At 39.6% G+C, this 13,596-nt stretch overlaps 2 protein-coding genes across 3 annotated transcripts; one reads left to right on the top strand and one right to left on the bottom strand.

The window, feature by feature from the left end:
* Window positions 1–294: 294 nt before the first annotated feature.
* Window positions 295–4,060, top strand: LOC110063631 (adenosine receptor A3-like). The gene is made up of 2 exons (XM_020770621.2): window positions 295–629; window positions 2,577–4,060. The coding sequence occupies exons 1-2, from the start codon at window positions 395–397 to the stop codon at window positions 3,584–3,586; spliced, it is 1,245 nt and encodes a 414-aa protein (XP_020626280.1). The 5' UTR covers window positions 295–394; the 3' UTR covers window positions 3,587–4,060.
* Window positions 3,956–13,591, bottom strand: LOC110063726 (bifunctional peptidase and arginyl-hydroxylase JMJD5-like). 2 transcript variants are annotated; one of them, XM_089282206.1, is made up of 10 exons: window positions 13,217–13,585; window positions 12,041–12,248; window positions 11,095–11,208; window positions 10,513–10,667; window positions 9,766–9,857; window positions 9,167–9,239; window positions 8,762–8,834; window positions 8,469–8,504; window positions 6,059–6,169; window positions 3,956–4,300 (listed from the first exon to the last, which is right to left on the bottom strand). In XM_089282206.1, the coding sequence occupies exons 1-10, from the start codon at window positions 13,471–13,473 to the stop codon at window positions 4,055–4,057; spliced, it is 1,365 nt and encodes a 454-aa protein (XP_089138332.1). In that variant the 5' UTR covers window positions 13,474–13,585; the 3' UTR covers window positions 3,956–4,054. The 2 variants fall into 2 exon arrangements, with proteins under 2 accessions (XP_089138332.1, XP_089138333.1); XM_089282207.1 differs by lacking the exons at window positions 3,956–4,300; window positions 6,059–6,169 and adding an exon at window positions 7,510–8,383 and having other exon boundaries at window positions 13,217–13,591.
* Between the last annotated feature and the right edge of the window lie 5 nt (window positions 13,592–13,596).

Below are 13,596 nucleotides of genomic sequence, written 5' to 3'. Positions count from 1 at the left end.
TGTGTTATATTTATTTTTCCCTTCGAGTGATGTACATGTTCTACTTTGTCTTTTTCATTTATTTCCTTTTTGTTTCTGTTTTGAACATAGTGATATTCATTAAGTTCATTTTTACAGGTAAGATGTGAATAAACAAAGGATTTCTAATTGATTAATCTCTAAATTAAAGCCCGAGGGAAAAGGTGCAGGTACTAATGATAGATACTCAATTATTTCTCTGTATGCAATAATAGACAAGTGTCACTTATGACGTCATGCATCAATTATCGCCTATTATTTGAAATATTTCCGGCGTGTAGAGAGAAAATATAATATCATCTCCAGGGTATTACGATCATTATCAAAGAACATGTCGTCCGTCTTGTTGTGAGATTATCATTTTATGTGAGCGAACATGGATGAAATCGAAAATAACACAAACAATTTTTCGGGGCAGGTAGAAACTGTCGATACGAACGCCGGTACATCGAAAGGCTGGCAAGTATTTCAAATAATCTTTTGGACGTGGCTGAGTGCAGCGGCTGTCATCGGGAATGGCTTGGTGTTGGTTTGTGTTCTACTGAAAAAGCGGCGAAATTCATCCACGTTTAAGTTCTATGGAAGTCTGGCCTTGGGAGATCTACTCGTAGGTTAGTACAAAAGCAACCAAGCGAAGGGTTAAGGCCACATAATAGAAAATAAGATACATGTTTATCAAGTTGCTCAAATTACATGTAAGTATTATGCAGGGTTTGGAATACATATTGTAACTCTCTAATTGGTAAACATTTACTGCTACCAAGCTGTTTCGCATAGTTTGTTAGATATTGGACTAACTTTAAACAACAACGACAGCTCTAAACACTTCACGACGATCTTGTTCATGCTTGATCGTGTATAACTGCCATCGATATCTGTAAGAACGTTTAAAAAAAATTATTCACGCAAAATACAAAACTTTATAGCTTTCCACATGGATCAATACTGATACGATTAGCCTTTTGCAAGTGGAAAATATTTTCATCACAGTGGTCAATATGAATTCTTTTTTCAATTTAGCCACGCAAGTCACTGCGCGAACATTTTTTCAATCAACCGCATAACTTTTGTTAATAATCCGTAGTAATATTGAGCAAGATTGACAGAGCTAAAACACAAATGACAGTATCATGGTGTCATGTCCTCCGGTCATATCGACACTGGCTGAAAAGACCTGAAAAGAGTTTTCGTGGCCTCTGCTCTCTCAATCGATTCGAAGGTTTTTTTGCAATGCAAACAGCGAGGAATTATTATTTGCTTTCCATTAACTTTCGAAACAATAGATATTCGTTGCGGACACTCGCTGCGTCCCGCATTCACATGGAAAATTAATTACGGTATTCAAATTCGCCATAAAACAGGAAGTTGACTGCGTTATAACATTAAGTTTTTTCACCAATCCCACTTAATAGTCGGATAGGTATTTATCACGAGACACGCGCATATATAAAGAATTTTGCTCCGTCCAGATAATTGCACATTTTGCAGAAGTACTTCTTAAATTTAATAGCAGGACGTAGGTTGTCGATTTAATTAAGAAATACACGACAATTCTTTAGAAATGTAAAAGAACTTGTCGAACCTGGTTTTATCAAACATCCTTTAGCGTAAAGAGAGCGTGAGTGCTCTTATATTAAAGTTGCAACACCGTAGCCTGACATTTAGTGACGTCAGCATATCACGTTCGATCGCGAAACTGAACTCGCCTGTCAGGTCACGCGATCCTCTTCAACGACAGGGACAGAGGAGTAGTGTTATATATGATCTAATTTCCAGTTAATTTCAATCTATTTTGTTGATTCAAATCATTGTACATGATCAAACTAAGGGTCATGTCATCGTGTTACTGTTGACATCTTATCCTTCTTATCATAGTTAGTCCCCCTTACTATTAAAACTATGATCTTATCAGACTCGTAACCTATCGCATAGGTTGCGCTTAGGACGCTTAGGTTGATCACGTACAATAAATATTGATTTGTGCCACAATCTTGGGATGTAGGATCAAATACGACTCCTCGATCCCTGTTCCCTTTATTGTGATGTTTAAAACTATCTTCAAAACGACAGAAACCTAAAAATAAAAGCAGTCAGAATGGAAGTTAGAGGTCAAGAAATCTCTCGCGCTGTATGTAATTAAGATTAGCCTGTTCGTAACCTCTTTTTCTATTTTTTCCAGAAAACGGCATTTGAAATTCCTATTCTTGAGCAAGTTTTAAAGTCAAGAGTTGTTCAATTTTTATCTCAGCGCTTACGACAGGCGTGGCCGAATGGAAGTTCGGGCTATTTTCTTCTTTTTAGCCTTTCCTTTCTTTCGTTTCGTTGACGTCAATCTGCTGGCTCATTGTGAAAGAAACGAGTGTGTCCATATGTGTGAAAGAAACGAGAAAGGATTCTGTATCTTAATATTACGAAAGCGCGCAAGAAAACTTCTCTTATTCTCGTGCGCTAGCCAGTGGGTTTCTACCATTGTTATAACCAGTCAGTAATTGCAAGTGGTATTTTCAAATCATTTTTATCTGTAACTTTACCTTCTTTTCTCTTTTATTTTTGCCCAGGGATATTTGGCGCCCCTGTGCTTTTGGTGGTGGCATGTCGCCAGCAATGGAACATGGGATATGCTCTGTGTAGGGCTTATTCCACGGTGATTTCACTTTCTCTCAATGTGTCAATCATGACCTTGTTTCTTATCAGCTTGGATCGTTTGAATGCCGTGTCCAGGCCCTTTCACTACAGAGCCAAGGAAACGTTCACGCAAAAGTGGACTTTGTGGTTCGTTCTTTTCGCCTGGCTGCACTCCATATTCTGGGCCTCGGCGCCCTTGGTGGGCTGGGGAGAGATTATCAAAGACGAAATCACCAACACCTGCAAGCCTAACTGGGCAGCGGAGGGGCTCAAAAACACTTTGTACTCCATGGGATTAGCAGCGTTTGCGTTTGCTATCCCAGTGTTGTCAATGGTAGCCGTGTATGGTATTATTTATTATCGCTCCAAAGTAAGCAGTAGGTTCATGAAAAACCGAGCACAGAGCAATGTAGATCAAGACAATCAGATCATTCGTCAAAAACAACAGAGCGCCATATTGCGGACTGTCTTAGTTGTCGTTGGTATGTTCGCGTTTTGCTGGTTGCCTTACACCATCGCTACAACATTCAAATTATTTTTCCACGAGCCCCCACCGTCATGGCTGGTTCATTTAGGTTTTATGCTGGCTGCTTCGAATAGCTGTGTTAACCCTGCCATTTACTCGGCGTTTGATAAGGGGATGCGAGATGAATTCAAGAGACTTTGCCTCACTTGCCGCGGGAAAAGAGGAATCTCTGAAGAGGACGGTGTTCGAAGTCGACGAAGCAGCTCGAACCTGGCCACGTATAACAACACCGTCGCGGTCAGGATAAGCAATGAAGCTGTGAACAAGATCATTGCCAAGGAAGGCAAAGAAATGAATGGCAAAGCAGCGCCAGTTAGAAGGGAACCAATGACCAAGTCCTACGACGACATGGTTGAGTTGTTTGTCAAAGACATCGCTCAAAAACTTCAAACGCACGCTCGAGAAACTTGGGTGTAGATTGCGTTATAGCTAGCGCTCACCTTTTCAGGTCACAAGCCTTCCGGTCTGCAGGTTGGCATCCCTGATTTGGGTCGTCACCAATTAATCAGTATATTTAACATAAATTTTAGATGCTTATGAATGGAAATCGAGATATTTACAAATATTGCTTCACTAGCCAAACGACCAAATCATGGCCCCATCCTAAACTCGTTTCTAGGGTCTCTCAACTTCTCGCCCTTCCAGAGCGAGAGAGGAGAGCGGGCATATAAAGGACCCTGGGAACTAGGTTGGCCCTATCCTTGATGATCGTAAATTGTAATATTCCAAGTTGAACATATTACGTGATCGTTTAAGAAACATACAAAAAAGTATACAGTTTATCAATTATCAATTAAATACAGTATTTATTTCTATCTCCCTATGACCTATGTACATATTGTACCACTGGAAAATAAGATCAGTGTAAATTTTATAAATTTACAATTACAATTCTTGGTGTTGTGGTTCCTTCTCTTTACTCTGTGTAACTTCGTCAAATCTTTCTTGTATAAAATCTCTCACTGCCTCATCTAGTTGTTCGGAATATTTTCCCAGAAAACTGTGGAAATCCTCCAAGGTTTTATCCTCCCTCAAGAGGAATTCCTCAACAAACGGCGGCTGTTGTCCTATCGACTGCAGAAGAGCAGTAACTCCTTGATCTCGGCGACGAGATTGGCCTTGGTAATTCACCTGCAAAAGAAATAAGTTGCAATCATCATCATAGTAATCATCATCGTCATCGTCATCGTCATCGTCATCATTATCATCATGATTCATCAACATCGTGGAGACCTCATGTAACTTCACGCCACTCCACTGCCGTAGCAAGGGGAAAACAACTGGGGGGGACACATAACTGAGCGCCAAAAGCGCGAGCCGCTAGGGGGGTCTGAGGGCATGCCCCCCAGAAAATTTTGAAATCTAGAGGTTCGGAAATGCTATTTCCAGCGTTCTCCAAGAGCTATTTGTAATTTAAGCGTAAATAAATAAATAAATAAATAAAATAAATATACATTTATGACCTATGACCTATGATACCCTTCGCGTATCGCGAATTACTTCCTACACTGTCTCAGCAAAGCAATGCAGATCGAAAAAGTATAACACTTACAACGTCAATTACAAAATAACAAAACCAACTGTCTCTCAAGCAAGTGTTTAACCTGTCAGAGACTCAGAGTTAGGTATTAGTTCGTTATTTATCTGTCTGAGTTGCCTTAGAGGCAAACGCAGACTTCATCGGCCTGTCGAACAAGTGCTTGCGCCGCTGGTTGTCCCCACAGACAAATTGGCGACGACCACCACCATGTCAATACCATCCGCCAATTCTTTGTAGACACGCAGAAGCATGAGGTGGTTGAGCCTGGCCTGTCGCGTGGTTGAGCGCAGAGAAGTCTTGACCCGCTTTAACAAGGGTAAAAAATATATAAAAGACGTACAAATATGAAAGGGGGAAATGGAAACATACAGGTTATTCGGCGGAAAGTTGTGTAATGCGACTGGGAGATCAGATTCTATTTTCAACATTTTATACACGTCAGTTTTTACTTTTGGGGTAAAAAAACCTGGGGGGCACAGTCCCCCCCCCCCCCCGCTCCGCCACCGCCCCCTTGCTACGGTACTGCACTCTACGCGATTTCTGGGAAATATTAATTCATTGACTTATGAAATCTCAACTACACAACGAAAAAATATGACTTGAGCGTTAATTCCATGACATCGGTTCACACCTTATCTGTTTGCTTCCTAATGGTACATTTGTGTTCTTCTTGTAGTGTTAACAACCATCACCCCGCGTACGTAGGCCTAAGTTTGTAAGATGCTTCATCGGTGAGGTAATCCTATGAAAAGTACCTTTCTCAACACGGAGAATGACAACTGCACATTCAACTCTCACGCTAAGGCCGTACTCTAAACGTTTCCTGCTTTCCGCGGAACAGGATGACGAACCCTAGAGCGTATTAAGGTCGGCATACATTAAGGGACATGTCGCGGGGACGTCAAGCTAGAAGAAGCCCCTTAATGTGTACGCATAGGACGCACTTGCCGGGACAGTACGCCAGTTGGTGCACACGAAGCGGATATTGGTTCATTTCTATATTGTAGTAGGTGCAGTTTGCAAGAGCAGCACACTCGATGCGACATTGAAAATTGAGGTCATTTTGTCCCTGCTTCACGAATTCAAACCAGCTGAATTTCATGCAAGATGTTGTGGAGGAAAAATTTTGCCCTCACAACTTAAAGTTTTCGCAAAAACGGGCATGTCACACGAGGAAAACTATCGCTCCACATGTCCCCGGATCATGTCCCCTTAACATGCCCCCAGAGTGCACCGGCCCTTAATGTCGTTTGTTGCTTGTTGATGTGAAGTTCCAGAGTGAAAGCTGCTCGAGTGAAACGCTAACTTTCAAGAACTTATCGTGTACTAAACTCATTCCGGGTCCTCACCTCTCCTGGTGGTGTTTGTCCAAAAGCCTCATCTACTACGTCAGCGGGAACGGACATGACGTCATCCTCTGTCAGGTGACCATCCTGGTCTTTATCAAGCAACAGAAACCGCTGTACAATACAAAATGAACCTGAACTCAGACAAACCAATACACCATTTCTGAGTTTCCTTTTCTTGACACAGAGTCAAAAGGAAACACGGAAATGGTCTACCTTACTTGCAAAACATTTCGGACATAAAAATTTCGGACGTTTAATTTGCGGTCCCTTTTATCTCATTTCGGACAAATTTCGGACAAAAATTTCGGACCCTCTCCTGAAACATTTAAGTTAATATTACTCCAAGAAAACACGAATTAGACTAAAACAGCATCTACGAAAATGATAGTTTTACTGCACCCTCAAGGTTTGACAGAAACACCGACGAAAAAATAACACACATTCTATCAAACCATTACCTGTCTTAAGGTTACAGTATACCTTCAGGGGTGTCTCGCGCGCAAGCGATGTAGCGCGTGCAGTTTAAGCTGTAGATACCTAAACCCCTATATCAAATTAAAGCTTATGGAGCTGGCTATCAAACTATACTAAGAATTTTGAAAGAAAATGAATTGTCGAATTTTTCACGACCACTAAATGCGAGCGCCCGAATCACCTTTAGGAAGCTACAAGTCAAAGCGAAGTTCGTTTTTCGCCAATTTAATTTTTTCCTCGGTTTCAGGGCCCAAAGCGCTTAAAAAACGTGTCTGCGTTTTGGCATATTCAATTGCAGTAAAAAGTTACAGAACATTTTCGAAATAGGATTAAAAAAATGTGGAGTGATCGTACAAAAATCGCTCTCGAAGAAAAAGTATTTCGAAATTGACAATTCCCAGACACGCTTTTGTAGTGTATATGTTAAACTAGCCACTGTCCAAATTTAAGAGCAATTGAACAAATTCCCTTTGAGTTATAACTCTTTAAAGTGTCTGCTTCAAGTGAAAAAATTTATTCGAGAAAACAGCGCTAAGAAAAATTTTCTGCTTCGCAAACAAACTCCGCCCACAAACGCCTTCAACTGGGTTCTCAGATAACTAAGCCAATCAGTGCAGGGAAAATTTACTACCGTTAACCTCCTGGTGAAATTTACGCGCGAATCTCTAAAAAACTCTTGTGTTTCGCAATGCGCTCAAGGAACCGAAGGCAGAGAGATAATTTTTCTGTAGCTCGGTTTTTATTAAAGCTGGTCTGGCAAAATGGGGAAGACTAAAAAGGATACGAACGCTAGAGTGGCTGAGCGAAGGAAACAAACAAAAGAAAGCGCGGAGAGCAACTGTGTGTGGGCAACTGTGCATGGATAATATTTCAAATGGTCTCAATGAGTGCGACGATTCGTCGATATCGGACTCATCAGAAGAGTCTCTGTCAGCATCCCTGTTATTGCTGTCAAGTTCCGAAATTTTTACAGAACCTTTCTTTTCTCTTACCACGAATATTTGCCCACCTTATACGATAACTATAGCTTCATCCGCGTGGCGAACTTTCGCTTCTTCACTCATTAATGTATTTTCATTCGTTCTTCGCTGTTTTCGCTTTTTCGAACTGATCCATGGTTTAAACGTGGTCTATGTTTACTTATAACTTAATAGAGACACGCCTAATACCAAAAATGCTGGGTAGTCAGAACAACAATGCTGATCAACTGAGTAGTCAATTCGTGACATCGATATAGGTATATTCCCGCGAAAATCGTCTCGGTTGATTGCAATCAAGAGGTAAACTTTTACTTCCGGTGAAAACGTAAAACCGCCATTTCTCCGCCAATATTTAGCCTTTTTCAAATTTTTTTTTCAGAAATTAGAGATTATTCTTCGACGACTATTTTGACCCAAAAATCCAAATTTGAAGAAAATCACCGACCCGAAGGTATACTGTAACCTTAAGCCGTTTCCCAATTAGAGTTCGGTCCATAAAGGAAACTATTAACTATTGGCGCTATTTAAAAGTTTCATACTGTACTGCAAAAATTTCGTACACTTAAAAATTTCGGACGGTTTTATTTTTGGTCCGAAATTAAAATCGTCCCAATATTATGGCAACAATTTTATGCTTCTTATGAGCTTCTTATAACCACGTCTCAGAGCTTTTAGTTCTTTTAGTTCTTCATTTCTTCTTTCAACTACTGTAAAGAAAAAGCCATAGCCGCTGGTTGAGGAAAGAAGATGGAAACTTCGCTACAGAGCGCTAGAAAAAGGCCTGTTACACCACGCTGCCAAAGAGATGATGCTTGTCAGAGGTGTCACACAACACACAAGAAATCCAGCATCTTTGCCGGGCTTCAGCCTTCTGTGAAGAGAAAGATGTCTGTTCTGTTTTAATTCTGCCTGTCTACTTGACTGTTCCTGTCTTCAAGAAATAGCGGCATGCTTACCTCTTTAGTGATGAGTCGTTCTCCAGTGTGTTCTCCCTAGATGCATTGTAAAACAGAAACAGTAAGTACTAACGCAGAAAAAGCCAGCAATGTTGTGAGGTTTAGAGATGTAGCTTCAGCCGTAGTGTTCTACAAGCAAGAGGGTTTATATAAGGTTAAGTCTACATACGAGCCAAGTGGCTCATCAGGCTGGAGTTTATCCCGGTTTCTGTAGCATAAAGTGAGCGCACACTAACCATGAGGCCACTGCACCTCCACGGGCGTCTACATAACCAACTTGATAATTCTCTTACCACAATTAAAGAGTTGATGATATCAAATGGCACTGATCCACCATGTTCCTTTATTATTCTGAGAGCCATGAACCTGTAACACACACACAAAGAAAAAACTCATTAGCCTGCACTGCAGGCTTAAACACTGAATGGGTACTGTAACTCCTTCCATCCCTAGTCTCCCTAACCATCTCCCCTGTTTTGTGCCTGCAAAACATTGCAACACTTACAACATGTTTGATGCGCATGATGACAAACTTTAGTTCATCACTTAACACACAGTGCAGACCTATATTTGGTTTTCTGTAAAGTAATGTGAACAAGATTAACAGTGAAACGCCATATATATAGAAGACTAGAGTTTTTCTGTCTGAGAGGGGAGAATACATGCAAACCATGCCAGCTGATCAGAGCAACACATACCGTAATTGTTCTCCAGTTGTGAACTTAAAGTTGCTCAACTTTGCTTTTGATGGATCAATACTTCCTGCATTTACTGGAAAAAAAATAACAAGATTGACACTCTAAGTACAGTGTAACAACAGTTATGTTATCAAATGTTGCAAGTGTTAAAACTCTAATAATATCAAGATCAAACCAATGTTCTGTTATTTGAAAGAACAAGGAATATATTAATAGATAATTGTAATATCTTTCAACTCTAAAAACAGCAACTGATTATTCTGCATAGCTGGTGGGACTACGTACACAAGTGATTTTGTTTTGGCCATAAAGCTGTGAATACAAGTGGCAAAGCCGCGTGGAACGGTGAAGAGTCTAGTTGAATTTCAACCTGCGTATTCCCTCACGGGTTCAACCCATGAGAGAATAAAATGGCGCCTCCTTTACAGAAAATCACTCGCCCACGTAACCAATCTCCTTCCCAGGACCCGAAGATGAGAGTCCCTGGGAATGAGGTTGGAATCTCATCAGCTATGCAGGCTAGCAACTGATGCACTAATGAGTGCAAATACTGAATTTTTGTAAATCAAAAAACTACCAGTGAGAGGAACTTTTCATACCCTCACAGTCTGTTGTATTAAACCTGTCAAGAGGAGTCCACCAAATGTTCACAGCAATGTTTCTAAACAGTGAAGTCACTTGATGAGCCCATCTAGAAAACAAAAAAAAATATAATAATGTTGCAAATTATGTTCAACTCATTGTTCTCAAGTTGTACCCTTGTACTATTTTGAAGCTGATAGTCATCGCAAACCTTAAAATATTTAGACATGTACAGTACAATCAGTTATTTGTTCTGATGGATGGTATAATATCTTCAGAACTCCTGCCAGAAAATAACTTAAGGTCAGGATTTAGACTTAGCTAAGGTCCTTGTGTGGCATCCTTGGTTTGCAACACCTCTCTTCACCCAGAGCTGGATAGGAATTAACAAACATGAAGCCTGTATTCGAGGCCATGGCATATCAGGCTGGTACTCATCCTTGTCCCATATATAATGGACAGGGTTGCTTGTTGTACCCTTTAGGGCTGTTAAAAAGTGGGTTTTTGTGTGGGATGCCTGTGGTATCCCACACTATTGTCGTTGGCTCATGCCTATTAATGGAAATGAGTTTGTATCCCACACATGTACCCTTTGGGTACCTACGTTTTTTTTGTTTTCTAGTTTTTTTCTATCCCTTGTTTCCATAGCATGAAGTGATTAGAAATTTGGTCAAACACAGTCTTTCATGTTTGATATATTACGTAACTGTAAGCTACGTTTATCATGTTATTCACCTGTTTTCATAATTTCTTACAAGACTCACCCATAAGGTATGAACATACAGTCGCCAGGCTCTAGGCGAGCAGACCACCATGGAAGATTTTGTAGACTTGGATATTGGTACATGTCAACTTTATCAACATTGGCACTGCAATAGTCACCCTCTCCATGATCCATGTCAATCAACTTGCTGTGTTCCTACAATAATATTATTTATATACATTAGTCAAGCTCGTGTTTGGGCAATAAAACCTAATAATGGCACTCATTAAAATGTAACTTGTGCACAATGTGATAACCCCATCAAGCACAACAATTATTCTGGTGAAAACTTGCAATATTCGACATCAATAATTGAAAAATAAAATGAATTATTCAATAATTGAATAATATTTTTCACATTTTGTTGTTCCAGAAAATATTCACACAGGCCCTCCCGCAGAAGGCTTTTTAGTTTGAAACCCCACCCTACTAGAAATTCCAGTTTAGTTTCATACTTTCCTTTTAAAAATTGCCTTTTGATACCCCTCCCCCTTGAAATTTATATTCTTAACCTTCATTGGGGTGGGTATGGATAGTTCCTGGAACAGCACATTGCAATAAGTATTAAACATTATTTATTTACCAGGTCCACTATAAACCACTCCTTGACTCCACTGATCATACAGTTAATATTGTCCACAGTATCCATGTGAAGAAAAGATTTGGATCCTCCACTACTAAACCACATCACTGTATCCTTGAACCAGAAAACACAGGCATGAGTTACCGAACTAGCAGATAGGGGTCTGCAGGGGAGCCATGCAATGACCTGGTATACCCCTCCCTCCTGAGTCTAATTCTTTTTCAGTTGATTTACACTTTATAAGTTATAACCAAGAATGCAGATTTTCTTAAGGAAACAAGTGCAAAGTCCTTATGGTGTTTTGTGTTTGATACATGTACAGGTACAACGTGTTTTGGGTGATTTGAAAGTTGACATACAATTAGATTCTTTTTTCTTTTTTGCTTAACGATGGGAGGGGAAGGGTGAATTCACTGCATTTACACTAGATAGCTCATTACAGCTTCAATGGCATGTCCCCATCTTTTATTGCCAAGTGTGCAACCCCTTCCCCTCAGAGGGGAGAGGGAGAGGGGGCAGGGGGGCAGGAGAGAAGATATGTCAAGAAAGAGCAAATTTCACTTCTAGTACTGTAAACTGCTGCTTATGTATAAGCCCTGGGCTTATACAACTTTGTAAGGGCTTTTACATGGGCTTAAAAACGGATGGGCTCATATCTGAGGGAGCTTATAACCAGAATAAAAAAAACCATTCTGAAACAAGCTATAGTTGCACATGTTGATCAAAAGAGACTTTTCATTTACTGGTAACTGAGCTTTAAAACATCATAATAAAACAAATTCAAAACAAGGAAAGCGAGAGGGGGGTTTATATTCTAGGGTGCTCATAACTAGATGTAATTTTTGGTTCACACAACAGGTAGACAGGCCTACAACCAGGGGGGGGGGGGGGGGTCTTATAAGTGGCAGTTTACGGTATGCCAACAAGGTCTGGCATCACTTCTTACCTGTAGTCTGGATGTAAATCCTCCACACAACAGACAAGTTGGTAGGGAGAACTCATGCCACATTTCTTGAGGTAAAGTATCCACTAAGTATCTGTCTGAATCATTATAGATTGCTAAGAATTCTGTGAGGGTTAAGTCATCAGCAGGTCTAGCCCTGTTCTCTTTTTTACCAAAATCCACTCTTACTGTAACATCTCCATAATTTTCCCTGAAGAAAGAAATATCATGTGGTTGAGATGACACATTTGTAATATCAATCTAGTTTCATTTCATTTTACCAAATTATACCAGCACCGCCTAATTTTCAGACAAAGTTTGACAAAGTCCTTTTATTCATAGTTTGCCTGCTCTCTTTTCACAAAATTTTAGTCTTCATTTCAGTCTTTAAAAACATAACAAGGTACCTCTCACACTTAACTTGCCATTGTAAAAAAAACTTGCTTGTTACTTTCTTGTGAAATTCCATTCTTAAGCTAAGCTGCAATTCAGGCATTCACAGTTTTAAAAAATTATTATATATTTATTATTTGTTTCCTTTTCTTTTTTTTTTTTTCCTTTTTGTATTTTGAGTTTTGGCCTTGAACTCTGAGCGGTGAGCATCTGCCTTTTATGTTACAATATAAGCTTGCCATTCAACATTTTAGTCGATGTGCAGCTGGGTAAAATTATTCAATCTGCGTTCACCAGTTATTCAAATAGCTTTCATGGTTGGTAATATGTCATTAACTAACTAAACTGCCATTATTTAAAATAATTAAAAATATGTATTTAGCTAGAGTTTTTTGGTTTCTTTTTTCTTTTTTTTTTCTTGTGTATTTTAGTAGATGATATGCACATAAGATATCTGATGTTTGCTCTGACCATCTTTTGTTCATTGATCCTCAAAAGAAATAAAAATCAGATCGGTGTTTATATACCAGTAAATACTTATTATAACTTTTTTTCATTTAATTTTATGAAGTCAGGATTTTTACTATGGTACGAGATCAATCTCTGCTACTGTGGCCAATATTTAAACCCCTCTTCTTAGAACCCTACTGCGAAAAACCTGACGTGACTCCATAAGGGATAAGTTTAAATATTTATATTTTAAATTTTAACAACTGGCAAACATAGTCACGACAAAACAAACTTCATGTGGCACAAAATAATAATAAACAAACACTAATACTTTACCGTATATAATTGTCCGTCCAGAGATTAAAACCAGGAGATAATTTAGCGGCTCCTTTGAAAATAACTGGTTGATTGCTCATAACATAGTCCTTAAAGAAGACTTGAGGGCTTGGCAAAAAATCTATTGCCTTTATCGCGCCCTCCGCCGGTCTGTGTGAACCAAGCCGCTTGAGATGGCCCGCTGGGACTTTCTCCTGTTTACAGAAAGGAAAAAATCCGCTAAGACTAACAAAATATAACAAGAAGATTCTGAACATCGTACTCCTGTGCTACTCCAGACTGCATGAATTATTTATTTCACTGAACTTGTTTATGACAAGGTGAATCATGTTTTCTTTGTTCGTCTGGATGAATATGTCAAATTGTGCCAGGCACATAAT

This window comes from Orbicella faveolata, unplaced genomic scaffold (assembly GCF_042242905.1).
Source record: "Orbicella faveolata isolate gen_17 unplaced genomic scaffold, um_ofav_v1 contig_12, whole genome shotgun sequence".
In the NCBI taxonomy this organism is placed as follows: Eukaryota; Metazoa; Cnidaria; class Anthozoa; order Scleractinia; family Merulinidae; genus Orbicella; species Orbicella faveolata.
This window is presented reverse-complemented; position numbering and strand designations above follow the sequence as displayed.

Excerpts from the sequence above, each read along its gene's own strand:
- LOC110063631 (XM_020770621.2), top strand. The coding sequence starts at position 395 with ATGGATGAAATCGAAAATAACACAAACAATTTTTCGGGGCAGGTAGAA. Across the intron at positions 630-2,576 it reads CTTGGGAGATCTACTCGTAG|GGATATTTGGCGCCCCTGTG; the intron begins GTTAGTACAAAA and ends ATTTTTGCCCAG.
- LOC110063726 (XM_089282206.1), bottom strand. The coding sequence starts at position 13,473 with ATGTTCAGAATCTTCTTGTTATATTTTGTTAGTCTTAGCGGATTTTTT. Across the intron at positions 11,209-12,040 it reads GATTTACATCCAGACTACAG|GATACAGTGATGTGGTTTAG; the intron begins GTAAGAAGTGAT and ends TTCTGGTTCAAG. Across the intron at positions 6,170-8,468 it reads AACGACTCATCACTAAAGAG|CGGTTTCTGTTGCTTGATAA; the intron begins GTAAGCATGCCG and ends TGTATTGTACAG.